At 44.6% G+C, this 17870-nt stretch overlaps 1 protein-coding gene across 27 annotated transcripts in view; it reads right to left on the bottom strand.

Annotated features, from left to right (window-relative positions):
- The window catches only part of CLCC1 (chloride channel CLIC like 1), a 31505-nt gene extending 17469 nt beyond the window's left edge, over positions 1-14036 (bottom strand). For 2 of the 27 annotated variants that reach the window (XR_010112914.1, XM_055115236.1), the window contains exons 1-5: positions 13869-14027; positions 12813-12973; positions 4852-4954; positions 785-924; positions 294-395 (exon numbers count right to left, since the gene is read on the bottom strand). Coding sequence is in view for 19 of the 27 variants with exons in the window: in XM_055115236.1 (XP_054971211.1) it covers positions 294-395; positions 785-913 (231 nt within the window). In the remaining 8 variants the exon portion in view is untranslated. Of the gene's footprint in view, positions 1-293; positions 396-784; positions 925-4851; positions 4955-12812; positions 12974-13850 lie in introns of all 27 variants that reach the window. The other 25 variants (XR_008626015.1, XM_063606679.1, XR_010112917.1 and 22 more) reach the window with 21 other exon arrangements.
- Between the last annotated feature and the right edge of the window lie 3834 nt (positions 14037-17870).

The raw sequence follows: 17870 nt of genomic DNA, 5'->3' as shown, positions 1-17870 counted from the left end.
TTAAGATGAATGAAACGTACTCCTTGCACCAAGAAGTCTGCAGTCTGGTAAAGAAATACTTACAACACAGAGATGTCAATGTTATTACAGGAAAATACAAGGTACTACTAGAAAAACCAAGGCTAGAATAACTAATAAGAAACCAAGGTTAGAGTATCCAAAGAAAAATTTGACATATAAAAATCATACGGTACACGGAAACACTAGAAATACAAATTTATCAGCAGAGACAAGAATATAGAGCGATTTAACATAATATAAAAATATAAAATTTATCAATGAAAAAAACTAACCTTATAAGTTAAAGAATCAAGTTTGTGATAACATTCTGATATTTCATCAGCACATGACAAGTCAGGACTGACATCCTTTTCCCCTGAAATACCATATTTTGCCTAAAACAGAGTATAGAAACATTTTATTTCTTCATAGTTTAGTTACAAAAATAGCCTTTGGTTAATGAAGACTAAGACTCTGACTTCATCATTTCATGACTCTGCATGTTATATTCTTAAATTGTACTGAACCACAAAAAAAAAGTTTCAAATGTACACACTAAGAACTAAAATCATATTATTTTGCTACTTCAAGGGCTTTACATTCAAATTCAATACCAGGTAGGTTTGAAATAATTTTAGATTAACAGTGTCAAGAAAATATTCTGCATAATTGCTAATCATGGATCCATGACCCTCATAGCTCTGTGCAAAACAACAGAGCTAGACTATTTCCATCATGGGACTGATAAGGTCTCACACACACATGCACGAATTTTTTTTAATACCTGAGATTTTCTCATTGTTCCTGAAGCAGCATCATAGTTAAGCATGTCTGTGGGGTCAATCCAGTCATCATCATGAGCATAACCAGCTACCAGCAACAGACATTCACAAAGGAGCAAAGAACACAGCATCCTGTATAAGGCTAAAACAATTTTTAATATATATAATGAAATAGAATTATTTTTTTAAATAAATTGGGTTTTGGGTTTTTTTTATTATTATTATTATTTTTAGAGACAGGGTCTTGCTCTGTTGCCCAGGCTGGAGTACAGTGATACAATCACAGCTCAGTGCATCCTCCAACTCCTGGGCTCAAGAGGTCCTCCTGGCTAGCTGGGACTACAGGCATGTGCCACCACACCTGGATAATTTTTTTTTTTTAATTTTTAGTAGAGACAGGGTCTCACTATGTTATCCAGGCTGGTCTCAAACTCCTGGCCTCAACTGATCCTCCCACCCTGGCCTCCCAAAGTGCTAGGATTATAGGCATGAACCATTGCACCCAGCCAGATTGTTTTGTAATGAAAACTACTTCCTTCTAGAGTTAAGATAACACTTTCTGAACAGTATCTAAGGAAGAAGGTACACAAAATAAAAATAAATTGGTGTTCATATATTAAAAAAATGCATATATGCATAATATGCTCACTGATATAAGAAAATAGGTATTTTTCCATATGGCCCAGCAATTCCATTGCTAGGTATATACCCAAAAGAAATGAAAATATATGTCCACACAAAAACTTGTACATGAATGTTCAGAGCCACATTTTTCGTAATAGCCAAAAGGTGGGAAAAACCCAAATTTCCATCAACAGGGCCAGGTGTGGTGGCTGACACATGTAATCCCAGCACTTTAGGTAGGTGGATCACTTGAGCTCAGGAGTTCAAGACCAGGCTAGGTAATGAAAAAAATAACCAAAAAATTAGCCAGGCATGGTAGCGCAAGCCAGTGATCCCAGCCCCTTGGGAGGCTGAGGCAGGTGGATCGCTTGAGCCTGGGAGGCAGAGGTTGCAGTGAGCCAAGATCACACCACTGCACCCCAACCTGGGTGACAGAGTGGGACCCCCATCACAGAAAAAAAACAACAACAACAAACAAATTTCCATTAACTGATAAATAAAACTGGTATAGCCATGCAATGGAATATTATTCAGCCATAAAAAGGGATGAAATACTGACACCATGCTACAACACATATGAACCTTGAAAATGCTACATTATGTGAAAGAAACCAGATATGAAAGACCACACATTATATGAGTACATATATATGAAATGTCCAGAATAGGCAAATCTATTAAGACAGAAAGTAGATTAACAGGTGGTTAAGGCTGAAGGTTTGGGAGTATAGTAGCTAAAGGGTACAGGGTTTCCTTTTGAGGTAATGAAAAATGTTCTAAAATTATAATAATGGTTGCAAATACATGCAAATATACCCAAAACCGTTGAATTGTATACCTTTTTTTTTTTTTTTTTTTTTTTGAGACAGGGTCTCTCCCTCTGTTGCCCAGGCTGGAGTGCAGTGGCACAATACCAGCTTACTTGCAGCCTCAACCTCCCAGACTCAAGTGATCTGCCCACCTCAGCCTCCTGAGTAGCTGGGACTACAAGCTTACACCACACCTGGCTAATTTTTTAAAATTAATTAACTTTTTTGTAGAGATAGGGTCTCACTATATTGCCCAGGCTGGTCTCAAACTCCTAGGCTCAAGCTATCCTCCCACCTCGGCCTCCCAAAGTGCTGGGATTACAGGCATGAGCCACTGCACCTGGTGGAACTGGACACTTTAAATGGGTGGATTATATACTATGTGATTTATAGCTCAATAAAGTCCATTTAAAAACAGGTATTTTAACGAACCTCCCCCCTATTTTTTGGGTTTTTTTTTTTTTTTTTTGAGACAGAGTTTCACTCTTTTTGCCCAGGCTAGAGTGCAATGGTGCAATCTCGGCTCACTGCAACCTCTGCCTCCCAGGTTCAAGCGATTCTCCTCCCTCAGCCTCCCAAGTGGCTGGGATTACAGGCATGGGCCACCATACTTGGCTAATTTTGTATTTTTAGTAGAGATGGGATTTCTCCATGTTGGTCAGGCTGGTCTCGAACTCCCGACCTCCACCCCACCTTGGTCTCCCAAAGTACTGGGATTACAGGCATGAGCCACAGCGCTTGGCCCCCCCTGTTTTTTTTTAACAAATGAGAAATAAGAAAAGTGGGAAACGGCCAGGTGCAGTGCCTCACGCCTGTAATCCCAGCACTGTGGGAGGCCAAGCTGGGCGGATCACTTGAGGCCAGGAGTTCAAGAGCAGCCTGGCCAACAAGTTGAAACCCCATCTCTACTAAAAATACAAAAACTCAGCCAGGCATGGTGGTGTGTGCCTGTAATCCCAGCTACTCAGAAGGCTGAGGTGGGAGAATGGCTTGAACCCAGGAGGCAGAGGTTACAGTGAGCTGAGATCGCGCCACTGCACTCCAGCCTGGGTGACAGAGTGAGACTCCGCCTTTAAAAAAAAAAAAAAAAAGAAAGGTGGGAATTTACGATTCAAATGCAGTGACTAAACTTCAAAACCATTCAGAGAAAATAACCTGCCTTACCTAAGCCCCTGCATAAACAGTCAAATAATTTAAACACTTAGTAACTCCTCTATGTAGCTATTTAATTAAAATTAAATAAAATTTAAAATTCAGTTCCTCATTCCCCCTAGCTACATTTCAAGCACTCAATAGTCACATATGGGTAGTGGCTACCATATTGGACAGGGTGGATACAGAACATTTGAACATTTTTATCATCGAAGAAAGTTCTGTTGGGCAGCCTATCTTATACCTACTACATATAAGAATCAGGCAAGCGAACCCCAAGATAACAAAGCCCTGGGCCCTGCCCATAAACAGCTTACGGTCTAGTTGTACAATAAAAATCACTCTAGGCTAAATTAAATACTCCTGTTCCCCATGTGCCCTGTATATTCTTCTGGCATTGGAAGCAATGAAATTAGCCATTTATCGGTCTGTCTCTTCCATTAGCACAATAGCTCTCAACCTTGGCTCCATATTAGAATCACCCGAGGAGCTTCTAAAACTCCCAATGTTTTGGCCATGTCCCAAAACCATTAAATCAGAATCTCTGGGATTAGGACCCAGGCACTGGGATCTTTTTAAGCTCCCCAAGTGATTCTAATGTGTAGCCAAGATAGAAAACCACTGTTAATGTGAACTTCTCTAGGGAAAGATAGTATCTTACCTAGATATGAAGTCACCTTCCCACTGGCCTCTCTATCTTGTCCCTCCATCTCCCCAACCTCAACACCCAGCCCAGTGGTTGGCACGTGAAAGACATTCAGTAAATGTTTGTTAAGCAGCAAATGCAAATAAAGCCATAGCAAGGACTCAAGGATTTTAGAGGTTCAAAGGATAAAGAAAGCACATCTGGCCAGGCGCAGTAGCTCACGCCTGTGATCCCAGCACTTCGGGAGGCCGAGGCGGGCAGATCACCTGAGGTCAGGAGTTCGAGACCAGCCTGACCAACATGGAGAAACCCCATCTCTACTAAAAATACAAAATTAGCTGGGTGTGGTGGTGCATGCCTGTAATCCCAGCTACTCGGCAGGCTGAGGCAGGAGAATAACTTGAACCTGGGAGGCAGAAGTTGCAGTGAGCCAAGATCATGCCATTGCACTCCAGCCTGGGCAACCGGAGTGAAACTCCGTCTCAAAAAAAAAAAAGCACATCCGACTGGAGAAACCAGAAAGTGGAAAGACTGCACAGGAATGGGAATCCGAGGTATGGGTAACATCTTAAGCGCTCAAGATGGGAGAGGCAAAGGGCAAAGTGTATGCTTCAGCAATTGCAATTGCGAGGATGGATACGGTGAGAGGTAGAGGTGGGTGGGTGGTGATGACACTGCTGAGGAAAAAAGCTTACGACTAACTCCCAGCACTTTGGGAGGCCGAGGCAGGCAGATAATGAGGTCAGGAGATCAAGACCATCCTGGCTAACATGGTGAAACCCAGTCTCTAATAAAACAACAACAACAACAAAAATTAGCCAGGCATGGTGGCACACACCTGTAAATCCCAGCTACTTGGGAGGCTGAGGCAGGAGAATCGCTTGAACCTGGGTGGGGGACGGAGGTTGCAGTGAGCCGAGATCGTGCCACTTCACTCCAGCCTAGGTGAAAGAGTAAAACTCGGTCTCAAAAACAACAACAACAACCACCACCACCACCACCAGCACTAAGCGCACAGGAAGAGGAAAACCTGGATTCATTATCCAACAAAGAGGCTGAAGCAGAAAAAAGATGTGGTACTTGGCCTAAAAGAGTGGTGGCAAAAAAACCAGAAAGAACACACGTGGCACACTCTGAAGATCAATCCTACAGACCTTGGCCTACCAGCAACAAAAATGGTGATGTTAATTTTAAAAAGAAATTCATAATGAGAATATGGTTGTGGAACGAGTTCAGCATTCATTTGTTCAACATTTACCAAATACCTACTGTATACTGGGCACTGTCTTTGTGTGTGTGTGTGTGTGTGTGTGTGTGTGTGTGTGTGACGGAGTTTCGCTCTTGTCGCCCAGGCTGGAGTGCAATGGCGCGATCTTGGCTCACTGCAACCTCTGCCTCCTGGGTTCAAAAATTCTCCTGCCTCACCCTCCCAAGTAGCTGGGATTACAGGCATGTGCCACCATACCCAGCTAATTTTTTGTATTTTTAGTAGAGAAGGGATTTCTCCATGTTGGTCAGGGATTTCTCCATGTTGGTCTTGAACTCCCGACCTCAGGTGATCCACCCGCCTTGGCCTCCCAAAGTGCTGCAGTTACAGGCATGAGCCACCGTGCTGGGCACTATCTTAAGTTACAGGGATACCAGGAGTCTACACAGACAAAGGTCTTCTTCAGGAAGGTTACATTCTAGGGGGGAAGGAAGGACAGTAAGTTGGCAAAAAAACAAAAACAAAAACATGTAACTCAAGATAGTGATAAATCCTAAGAAGATAAAGCAAGACAGTGGTACATATGGATTAGGCGATGCTGGGTATTTCAGGGTAGGCCCCTAAGATCTAAGACGGTCACAAATGCTTTGTTACTCTCCCCACGGAAAGATGGAGTGTATTTCCCCCTCTCCTGAATCTGGGCTGGCCCTGTGACTACTGAACCAAAATCCTTTGGTTGAAGTGGGGCTATGATGGTTCTAGGGCTAGCCCTCAAGAGGGTCGCCTGCTTCTACTTCACTTTGGAACATGTGATGGTTAAGTGTCAAATTGACTGGACTAAGGAAAACCTAGAGAACTGCAAAGCATTCCTTCTGATGTGTCTGAAGGGGTTTCCAGGGAAGACTGGTTTGTGAGTCAGTTGACTGAGTGTGGAAGATCCACCCTCTGTAGGGGCCAGCACCATTCAGTCAGCTGGGGACCCTAATACAACAAAAAAGAGAAAAGGAATTTCTTTTCTCTCCTGGAGCAGGGACACTCTTCTTCTCCTGTCACTGGACATCAGAACTCCAGGCTCTCCAGGCTTTGGAATCCCAGACTTACACCAGCAGCCCCTAGGTTCTCAGGCCTTCAGCCTCAGACTGAAAATTACACCATAGGCTTCCCTGGTTTTAAGGCTTTCACACCTGGACTGAGCCAGGCTACTGGCCTTCCAGGGTCTCCAGCCTGTAGACAGCCTATCATGGTACTTCTCGGCACCCATAATCATATGAGCTAATTCCCCTAATAAATCCCCTCTCATCCATCCATCCTCCCACCCTCACTGTCTCTCTGGAGAATCCTCAGACAGAACATATGTTTGTGGGAACACGCCCCTCTTGGAAGCCAGCTGCCACCTTGTAAGAAGGCCAAGTCACACGAAGAGGCTGGGTGCAGGGGCACACTGAGCTCCCAGCCTGCAGCCAATATCAATGGCCAGCCATGTGGGTGAGCCATCTTGGTGGTTCCAGTCCAACCTCTGGTGACTGACTTGGTGACCCAGCCAACATCATGTAGAATAAAAGAACTATCCAACTGAGCCCCATCACACCCCATAAAACCACAACATCACCAGCAGTAATAAAAGTGTTGTTTAAAGCCATTACACTTGGCCAGGCATGGTGGCTCACACCTGTAATCCCAGCACTTTGGGAGGCTGAGGCAGGCGGATCACAAGGTCAGGAGATCGAGACCATCCTGGCTAACACAGTGAAACCCCGTTTCTACTAAAAATACAAAAAATTAGCCGGGCATGGTGGCACGCGCCTGTAGTCCCAGCTACTCGGGAGGCTGAGGCAGAAGAATCACTTGAACCTGGGAGGCGGAAGTTGCAGTGAGGCGAGATCACACCACTGCACTCCAGCCTGGGTGACAGAGCGAGACTCCGTCTCAAAAAAAAAAAAAAGCATTACACTTTATAGTGGTTTGTTACATGCAAGTAGATAACCACAAGAATATTTAAGGAGAAAAATAAGATAATCTTAGGAAGATTTGGAGAACATCCAGAGAGAAGACACAGCAAGTATAGAAGCCCTTAGTGGAGAAGAAGCTGAAGCAGTCAAGGAACAGAAAGGAGGCCAGAACAGCTGGGTCTTGGGAATGAGCTGGGAGGCGGGGAGGCGGGGAGGCGGGGAGGCGGGGAGGGAGTGGTAGACCACAGTAAAGAGTGTGGTTTTCACTCTACGTGTAACAAGAAGCCACTTTAGGCTTTTAAATAGGGGCGTGACAGAATCTGGTTTACATTCTAAAAGACATTACTATGGCTACTATGTAGAGATTAGAATGGAAGATTATCAGGAGGTTAGGAAGATCTGTAGTCATCCACTTCAGAGATGAAGGTGACATGAGCTAAAGACAGCAGCAAAGGTGATGACAAATGGTCAGACTTTTAAAATCTGTAGGTAGACCCTACTACATCTGGCAAAATGACCAGCTAATAGGTCACTAGGCATATTTCTTCTTCCTTCTGGACAAATGATGATTGTATGTCTCAGCCTCTCTGTGAAGTATGGCCACGTAATAGTTAAGTTCTAGCCAACCCAACGGATAGAAGGGATATGCACCACATCCAAGTCTGGCCCATGAAAACCTACCAGCTGTCCTCTCCCAACCAGGGAATTCCCAGGACACTGAGCCCTGGAGGAGGGCAGCCAAACTATGCAGGCACCTGGGCCCCTGAATGACCACCTGGAAGGCCACCCACTAAGTGGGAATATAGCTTTTCACTTTCATGTGAGCAAAAATTAATTTCATTTATGGCATATACTGAGATATAGGGGTTTATTTCTTATAACATCTCTTGCTACTCTAATACAGAAATACACTATAGAAATTGCTGAAAATTTGGATGTAGGTAAGGACAAGTGAAGATTTGGGACGATTTCTATGTTTGTGGCCAGGGCAACTGGGAGAAGGGAAAAGACTGAAGAAGACTGCAAGTTCTGAAAGATCAAGAGTTTTGTTTGGATATAGTAAATCTGAAGTGTCCACTGATGTCCAAGTAGAGATTATAAATATGCAGGATGAAGCTAAGGAGAGCAGTGGGACTGCATTTGAGGACGATCAGAATGTAGACGGGGTTTAAAAGAGATGATCTGGGTAAGACCACCAGAAGATCTATTATGAAGACAAAAGACTGAGTCCTGGGCAAGCCAACATTCGGGGATCAGAAAGAAGAGGAGGAACCAGCAAGAGATAATTCTAGTGAGTGCTATGAGGCAGGAAGAAAACCAAGAGAGGTTGGAATTTCAGAAGCCAAGTGAAGAAAGGAGAGAGCAGACAAATATGTTGAATGCTGCTAAGAGGTCAGGCGATCAGGGGGCAGCAAACTGACCCCTGGATTTGGTACAGCAGCTTTAACAGAGAAAGCCTACTGGGAATGGTTAAAGGAATCATTCAGGTAAAGGTTTTGGATCAAGGTAACACAGTAACTCTACAGTGGTAACCCCATCTACGGTTTTGCTTTCTGAGGTTTCAGTTACCCACAGTCAACTGCAGTCTGAAAATACTAAATGGAAAATTCCAGAAGTAAACAGTTCCTAAGTTTTCAATTATGCACAGCTCTGGAGAGTGTGAGGAACTCTCTTGCTGTCCTGTTCCATCCCACGTGGGACGATGTCCACACTGTAGGTGTCACACTCCAGTCACTTAGTATCCATCTGGGTTATCAGATCGACTGTTGTGGTATCTCAGTGCGTGTGTTCAAGGAATCTATACTTTACTTAATAATGGCCCTAAAGCACAGTAGTAACGATGCTGGCAATTCAGATATGTCAAAGAGAAGCCATAAAGTGCTTCCTTTAAGTGAAAAAGTGAAAGTTCTCAACTTAATAAAGGGCTGGGCGTGGTGGCTCATGCCTGTAATCCCAGCACTTTGGGAGGCCCAGCAGGCAGATCACTTGAGCCCAGGAGTTCAAGACCAGTGTGGCCAACATGGCGAAACCCCGTCTCTACTAAAAATACAAAAATTAGCCAGGCATGGTTGTAAGCACCTGTAGTCCCGACTACTCAGGAGGCTGAGGCAGGAGAATTGCTTAAACCCGGGAGGCGGAGGTTGTAGCGAGCCAAGATTACACCACTGCACTCTAGCCAGGGCGACAGAGCGAGACTCCATCTCAAAAAATAAATAGGCCAGGCACAGTGGCTCATGCCTATAATCCCAGCACTGTGGGAGGCCGAGGTGGGCAGATCACCTGAGATAGGGAGTTCGAGATCAGCCTGACCAACATGGAGAAATCCCATCTCTACAAAAAAATACAAAATTAGCCGAGCGTGGTGGCACATGCCTGTAATCCCAGCTACTCGGGAGGCTGAGGCAGGAGAATCACTTGAACCCGGGAGGTGGAGGTTGAGGTGAGCCGAGATCACGCCATTGCACTCCAGCTTGGGCAACAACAGTGAAACACCGTCTCAAAATAAATAAATAAATAAATATATGAAAATTAGCCAGGTATGGTGGCACACACTTGTAATGCCAGCTACTTGAATGGCTCAGACAGGAAAATCGCTTGAGCCTGGGAGACAGAGGTTGCAGAGAGCTGAGAACACACCACTGTACTCCAGCCTGGGTGACAAAGTGAGAATCCAACTCAAGAGAAAAAAAAAATTAAAGAAAAAAAAGCTCATATGATGAGGTTGCTAAGATCTATGTTAAGAACAAAACTTGTATCCATGAAATTGTACAGGAGGAGAAAGAAATTCATGCTAGTTTTGCTGTCGCACCTCAAGTGAAAAAATTCCAGCCACAGTACATAACTGTTATTATTGTGTATTGTTATAATTTTTCTATTTTATTAGTTATTGCTGTTAATCTCTTACTGTGCCTAACTGATAAATTAAACTTTAGCAGAGGAATAGATGTATAGGAAATAACATAGAATATATACAAGGTTCAGTACTATCTGAAGTTTCAGGCATCTACTAGGATCTTAGAATGTATACCCCAAGGGTAAAGGGGGGACTCTATACTCCCAACGCACTTCCCCAACTCCTACTTCTGGCCAAGATGGAGTAACAGGGACCAGATTTACCCTCCTGCCTGAACAACCAAAGCTCTGCACAAAATAAATAGAACAATGGTTTCTGGCCGGTTGTGGCGACTCACGCCTGTAATCCCAGCACTTTGGGAAGCCAAGGCAGGAGGAACACTTGAGCCCAGGAGTTCGACACCAGCCTGGGCAACTTAGGGAGATTCCATCTCTACAAAACTTGAAACAAAATTTAGCTGGGTGTGGTGGCATACGTCTATATTTCCAGCTACTTGGAGAGGCTGAGGTGGGAGGATCACTTGAGCCGGGGAGGTTGAAGCTGCACTGAGCCGAGATCACGCCACTGCTCTCCAGCATGGGTGACAGAGCAAGACCCTGACTCAATTAAAAAACAAACAAAAAAACAAAAAACACTAAAATCACTGTTATGCTCTGGAGATACTTAGAAATACTGAATAACTGTATACTTTATTGGAAAAAATTAAGAGTTCAACTAAGGAAGAAAGCTATGGAAGAAGCAAATACCAGAGAGGAGAGTGAAGGCTAATCAGGGCAATAGAAGACAAGCCAAAATATGCAATGGGCAAAAACCAAGGAGGGACTTAATTTCAAGAAAGTGGTATCAAGCGTATTCAATACTTCAGAGAAGTGGAGAGGAATAAAGTCTGGAAAAAAGCCATTGGATTGGTTAATTAGTTGGCCATTTATGACCTTTCAGAGAATGACAGTGAGAAGGCTAATTCTCTAAGTGGTTAAGAAGTAGGTGACAAAGGGAGTGTGTAAACTGGAGAGAGGCTCCAAGATGGGAGTGCATGAAATTAAGGTTACGGGAAGGGTTCTTCATAGGCAATGAGGTTATACACTCCATAAATAGAAATGAATGAAGACGGATGAAGACAAAATTTCTAAAGTAAAAAGAGAAACTGACAGATTTCATATTATAATATGATATGAAGTAGACAGAGAAATTAAGAGTAATTTGCATTTCTAACACTGTGAGGAGGTTAGGATGGGGGAAACGGAGATTTGGAGGGGAAAAAAAGTACTACAGGAGGCATTATACAAAGGGAAGTGAATGAAAAGCCTGTCAAGCCGTTGAGATTTTTTTTTCTTTTTTATAGAGACAGGGTCTTGCTATGTTGCCCAGGCTAGTCCCGAACTCCTGAGCTCAAAGGATCCCCCTGCCCGCCGCCTTGTCTTCCCAAAGTGCTGGGATTACAGGTGAGCCACTGTGCCAGCCAGGCAGTTGAGTTTTGACTGTGACATCCACAAAGTCGTACTATTGGCAACTATGTTACTTTCTACAGTAATGACCAGCAGTTCCATAGATTTCTCCAGGGATAGAGATTAGCAATGCAGAAATGATGGAAGACAGGAGGGTAAGACAGAAAAGAAGAATCAGCTAGAAATTCAAGCCCTCCTGCCAGATCCCCATGGTCACTGATTGAAGGCTGGAACTCCTTGAGAAATCCTAAAATGAATCTCACACTTCCTCCAAACAAAGCTACATCTAAACCTGCTGAAGAGTTTGCTAAAAAAAAAAAAAAAAAAAAAAAAAAACGATTATGATTCAGTAAATCTGAGGTAGGTCTGAGATCTCCACTTCTAACAAGCTCCTGGTGATGCCGCAGACCACACTCTTGAGTAGCAAAGTGTTAATCAAAAGTAACCATCCTAGCTAGTTTCGTTTAATGGTGGCACCTATGTCATTCTAGTACTTGTCAGGGGACACTACTCTTTCTCTCTCCCGCAGTCCCTACTATTTTTACCATTTCTCTCCTGTCTCAGGCTTCGGTACTAATAATTTTTAAATTATAATATGTATAATAGTAGCTAAAGGCCGGGCACGGTGGCTCACGCTTGTAATCTCAGCACCTTGGGAGGCCAAGGCGGGCGCATCACCTGAGGTTGGGAGCTCCAGCCCAGCCTGACCACCATGGAGAAACCCTGTCTCTACTAAAAATACAAAAGTAGCAGGGCGTGGTGGCGCATGCCTGTAATCCCAGCTACTCGGGAGGCTGGGGCAGGAGAATCGCTTGAACCCAGAGAGTGCAGGTTGCGGTGAGCCGAGATCGCGCCATTGCACTCCAGCCTGGGCAACAAGAGCAAAACTCCGTCTAAAAAAAAAAAGTAGCTAATATTTTGTTACTATGTGCTAAGCACTGTTACATTAATTTAATCCTCACAAAACTACTGGAAGTAGTACTCTTATCTTCACTCATCTTCATTTTACAGATCACACAAAGTAATTTGCCTAAGACCACCAGGCTAGTAAGTGGTAGAACCCAAACTGGCTCTACCTAAACTGCCTCTCCAGGGCAAAAGTACTAATGGCTCTCAGGGGCTTCTCTGAGAGGACAGGGTCTTAGAGTGGAGAGGACCTGTTGGAACGACATCTCCACAGAGCGGGAAATAGGGAGAGTAGTTTATAGTAGCTACTAGACTGGAAAACTACCAGGAAACACAGATCGTCGTGCAGACGGCCAGGCAGTGAGTAGAAATGGGCACAAAAGAAAAAGTCTTTGGTTTCAACGAATGCACGTGAGTAATGGGAAAGGCAAGACTAACCTGGATTAGTAGAGTCAAATCCTGTTTTAGGCTAGAAGTACCAGGGTATAAGTCGGGAGGCTGCAACTTATTTCGTATGTTTATGCAGTTTCTTGGAACCATGGCTCTCAAACTTGCGAATTTGCATTTTTAACAATTTCCCAGATGACGATAAAGCTAGTCTGGGAAGAACACTTCATAATCACTATTATAAAGAAAACCTGAATTGTTTTTCACCACCCAGTAATAAACCTACAGCTTATGGTGTGTCTAACTTTTTACACTCAAATCAGATTTGGAGCCAGGCGCAATGGCTCACGCTTGTAATCCCAGCACTTTGGGAGGCCAAGATGGGAAGATCCTTTGAGCCCAGGAGTCAGAGACAAGCCTGGACAACACAGGGAGACCCCTTCTCTACAAATAAAATTTACAAATTAGCCGGGCCTGGTGGCGCGCACCTGTGGTCCCATCTACTCAGGTGGCTGAGGCAGGAGAATCGCTGGAACCCGGAAGGCGGAGGTTGCAGTGAGCGGAGATAGCACCACCGCACTCCAGCCTGGGTGACACAGCAAGACTCCGTCTCAAAAAAAAAAAAAAAAAAATCCAATTTGGAGGTTGTTTTGTGTCCGTTTTTGTTGTTGTTGTTAACTGTGTTAATTCACAGATTTGAAGTTTTAGAAAATTAACTACAACTAAATCCGAGCTATTCTGCTGACAGCATTTATTCAAATTATGCTTAAAGTTTTCAGAGATAACCAAAGCCAACAGAATTCAACGTGCGCCCGGGTCTCGCTTTGCCCTCGCTGTGCCTTCTCCGTAGGCCGCTCTCTGGGCCAAGCACCTCCCCGGAACGCGCGCAACCGCGGCGGACAGGCAGCCGCCGGCGCGGGAGCTGAGGGAGGAGCCCGGGGCACCCACAGGCCGCAGCGGACGCAGCGCAGCTAGCACGGTCCCCGCCCCGGGTCGCGCCTGCGGCCTCCCTAGAGTCTGCGCCGCGAGTCCGCGGGACCCGCCAGGGCGTAACGGCGGGTAACCCGCCCCACCCGCCGCACAACACACCCAACTGCACGGACTCACGTCCGGGATCCCCTGCCTGCCTCTCGAGGAAGACACCTGCCCAGGCCGGCCGCAGAAGAGGTCGCACAGCTTGCCGCCGCCCAGCGTTTCAGCGTGCTTCCTGGGCCTCGTCATCGAATTGTTCGGCTGACGGCTGCGTGTCCCTCCCCCGTTGCGGGCCGCTGATTGGCCTCGTTGATTGGGCGGGGCTAGTAGCGGGACCGGCCTCTGCGCGCGGGTTATTTTCGCCGAGGATTTTCTTTTACTTTTCATCTGCGGAACTCTTTCTGCGAAGGAAATCTCGCCTGGAACTCAAATATATACAACGGATAGGAAACCTATTTTCTTACTATTAATATATTTGATAAGTTTGAATGTGTAACATTCGCCATGAAACGCAAGCATGATTTTTTTTTTTTTGAGGCAGAGTCTCACAGTGTTGCCCAGGCTGGAGTGCAGTGGCGCGATCTCGGCTCACTGCAACCTCTGCCTCCCGGGTTCAAGCAATTCTCCTCTCTCAGCCTCCCGAGCAGCTGGGACTACAAGCGCGCACCACCACATCCAGCTAATGTGTATTTTTAGCAGAGACAGGGTTTCACCATGTTGGCTAGGCTGGTCTCGAACTCCTGACCTCAGGTGATCCGCCCGCCTCGGCCTCCCAAAATGCTGGGATTACAGGTATAAGCCACCGCGCCTAGCCACAAGCATAATTTTTTAAAGGGAGGATCACGAATGACAACTGTAGTTCTACTCAGGGCAGGACAAGGGAAAGGTCTGCACACTGTAGGGCAGTTGGAAATAGTTTTGTTTTTGTCTTTAACTGCTGGCCTTGCAATCTCGGGAAACTGTGAAGATGGTAAAATTTACCATCTTAACCATTTTTAAAGGTACAATTCAGTGGTATTAGATACATTCACATTGTTATGCAACCATTACCACCATCCATCTCCAGCACTCATCTGGCAAAACTGAAACTCTGTACCCAGTAAGTGGTAACACCTCATTCTTCCCCTCCCTCCTTCCCAGCGACTACCATTCTTTCTGTCTTTATGAATTTGACTACTCTAGGTATTTCATATAAGGACTCATACAGCATTTGTCTTTTTGTAACTGATTTCACTTACCATAATGTCCTCAAGCTTCATCCATGTGGTAATGTGTCAGAATTTCTTTTAAGGCTGAATAGTATTCCATTTTATGTATATACCAGTTCATTCAGTCATCTGTTAATGGATAACAGGTTGTTTCCACTTTTGGCTACTGTGAAATAATACTGTAAACATGGATATACAAATATCTGTTTTTTAACCCTTTTGGGTATACACACAGATGTTCAAATATCTGTTGCTTTCAACTCCTGAATATATATACACAAGTGGAATTGCTGGATTATGTAGTAATTCTATTTTTAATTTTTTGAGGAACTGCCGTACTTTTTTTTTTTTTTTTTGAGATGGCGTTTCACTCTTGTTGCCCAGGCTGGAGTGCAGTGGTACGATCTCGGCTCACCACAACCTCTGCCTCCCGGGTTCAAGCGATTCTCCTGCCTCAGCCTCTTGAGTAGCTGTGACTACAGGCGTTTGCCACCATGCCTGGCTAATTTTTGTATTTTTAGTAGAGATGGGGTTTCACTATGTTGACCAGGCTGGTCTCGAACTCCTGACCTCGTGATCCACCCACCTCGACCTCCCAAAGTGCTGGGATTACACGCATGAGCCACTGCGCCTGGCGGAACTGCCATTCTCTTTTCCATAGTGGCTGCAACATTTTACATTCCCTCCAAGAGTGCACAAGAGTTCCAATTTCCCCACATCTCCACTGACATCTTTTTATTTTTGTATAGTAGCCATCTTAATAGGTGTGAGGTATCTCACTGTGGTCTTGATTTGCCTTTCGCTAATGACCAGTGATGTTGAGCATCTTTTCTTGTGCTTATTGGTCATGCCATTTGTATATGTTTGTTGGAGAAATGTCTATTCAAGTCCTTTACCCATTTGTTTTGTTTGTTTTATTTTGTTTTGTTAAGAGACAGGGTCTCGCTTTGTCACCCAGGCTGAAGTGCAGTGTCATGATCATGGCCCACTGCAGCCTTGAACTCCTGGCTTTGCCCATTTTTTAATGGGTTTTTGTTGTGTTTTGGTTCCTTATATATTCTGGATATTAACCACCTTATCAGATAGGATTTGCAAATATCTTCTCCCACTTTTTCTTTTCTTTTTTTTTTTAGAGACAGGGTCTCCCTGTATTGCCCAGGCTGGTGTCAAACTCCTGGGTTCAAGTGATCCTCCTGCCACAGCCTTCCAAAGTGTTGGGATTACAGGCATGAGCCACCATGCCCGGCCCCATCTTCTCCCTCTTAGTGGGTTACCTTTTCACTCTGTTGTGTCCTTTGGCTTCTTACTATAAAACGAAAATAAAATTCTAAGCCCCCCAACCAACTGAATAGGCCCATCCTCTCAGCCAAGGGCATTCTAAAGTAAACCTGAGGCCAGTTGCAGTGGCTCATGCCTGTAATCTCAGCCCTTTGGGAGGCCAAGGCAGGTGAATCACTTAAGGGCAGGAGTTCAAGACCAGCCTGGCCAACATGGTGAAACCCTGTCTCTAGTAAAATCACAAAAATTAGGCAGGCATAGCGGTGGGCCCGTAATGCCAGCTACTTGGGAGGCTGAGGCAGGAGAATCGCTTGAACCTGGAAGGTGGGTGTTGCAGTGAGCTGAGATCATGCCATTGCACTCCAGCCTGGGTGACAAAGCGAGACTCTGTCTCAGGAAAAAAAAAAAAGAAAAAACAGAGACCTTAATACTGACACACTTTGTAGCAGTAAGATACCAATGTGACAGCAGGTCCATCCCCCCACCCCCACCTCTGAGTTGTCCCATCTTTCTGAACTGAACCAATGTATATTTAACATGTATTGATTGATGTCTTACGTTCCCTAAAATGTATATAAAACCATGCTGTAGCCCAAACACCTTGGGCACATCTTCTCAGGATCTCCTGAGGCTGTGTCATGGGCCATGGTCACTTAAATTTGGCTCAGAATAAATCTCTTCAAATATTTTACAGAGTTTGACTCCGTCGACATTACAATTTTGGAAAAGTAAACATTTTAAAAATAAAATTTGGGGGCAGATGTGGTGTCTCATGCCTGTAATGCTAGCATTTTGGGTGACCAAGATGGGAGGACTGTTAAAAGGCCAGGAGTTTGAGACCAGCCTAGGCAACATAGTGAGACACCCATCTCTATAAAAAAAATTAGCCCCACATTGTGGCATGTGCCTGTAGTCCTAGCTACTCGGGAGGCTGAGTGAGGCAGGAGGATCATTTGGGCACAGGAGTTCTAGGCTATAGTGAGCAAGACTTTGTCAATATAACACAATGCAATAGAAAAATTAAACATTTTAAAAATAGAAATAATCTCTCAACTTGAGGCAACACACACACGCGCGCGCACACACACACACACACACACACAAATAAAATTGGAACAGACCTCTAAATGTCCTCCCTGGGAATAATTAAGAACCTCTGCACTACCCATCCACCCCAATTCCCCTTCCTTGCACTGCCAAATGAGATGGACCCCAAGAGTATAGATACTTCAGTCCTCTCATTTTCTCTTTTATGTGAACCTCAAAGAACCTAGTCACCCCATGCAGAAGACATGTGGAGACAAACAAAGAAGGACATATGTAACCAGCTATTTATTGAAGCAAATATAACAATTTCTGGTGCTTATTATTTTGAGAGGGAGTCTTGCTCTGTCGCCCAGGCTGGAGTGCAGTGGCACAATCTTGACTCACTGCAACCTCCACCTCCCGCATTCAAGCGATTCTCCTGCCTCAGCCTCTCGAGTAGCTGAGATTACAGGCACATGCCACCACAGCCGGCTAATCTTTTTTTTTTTTTTTTTTTTTTTAAGTAGAGACAGGGTTGCACCATTGTTGACTAAAAGAGTCAAACTCTGTAAAATATTTGAAGAGATTTATTCTGAGCCAAATATGAGTGACCATGGCCTGTGAT

Source organism: Pan paniscus, chromosome 1 (genome assembly GCF_029289425.2).
Source record: "Pan paniscus chromosome 1, NHGRI_mPanPan1-v2.0_pri, whole genome shotgun sequence".
Taxonomy (NCBI): Eukaryota; Metazoa; Chordata; class Mammalia; order Primates; family Hominidae; genus Pan; species Pan paniscus.
This window is presented reverse-complemented; position numbering and strand designations above follow the sequence as displayed.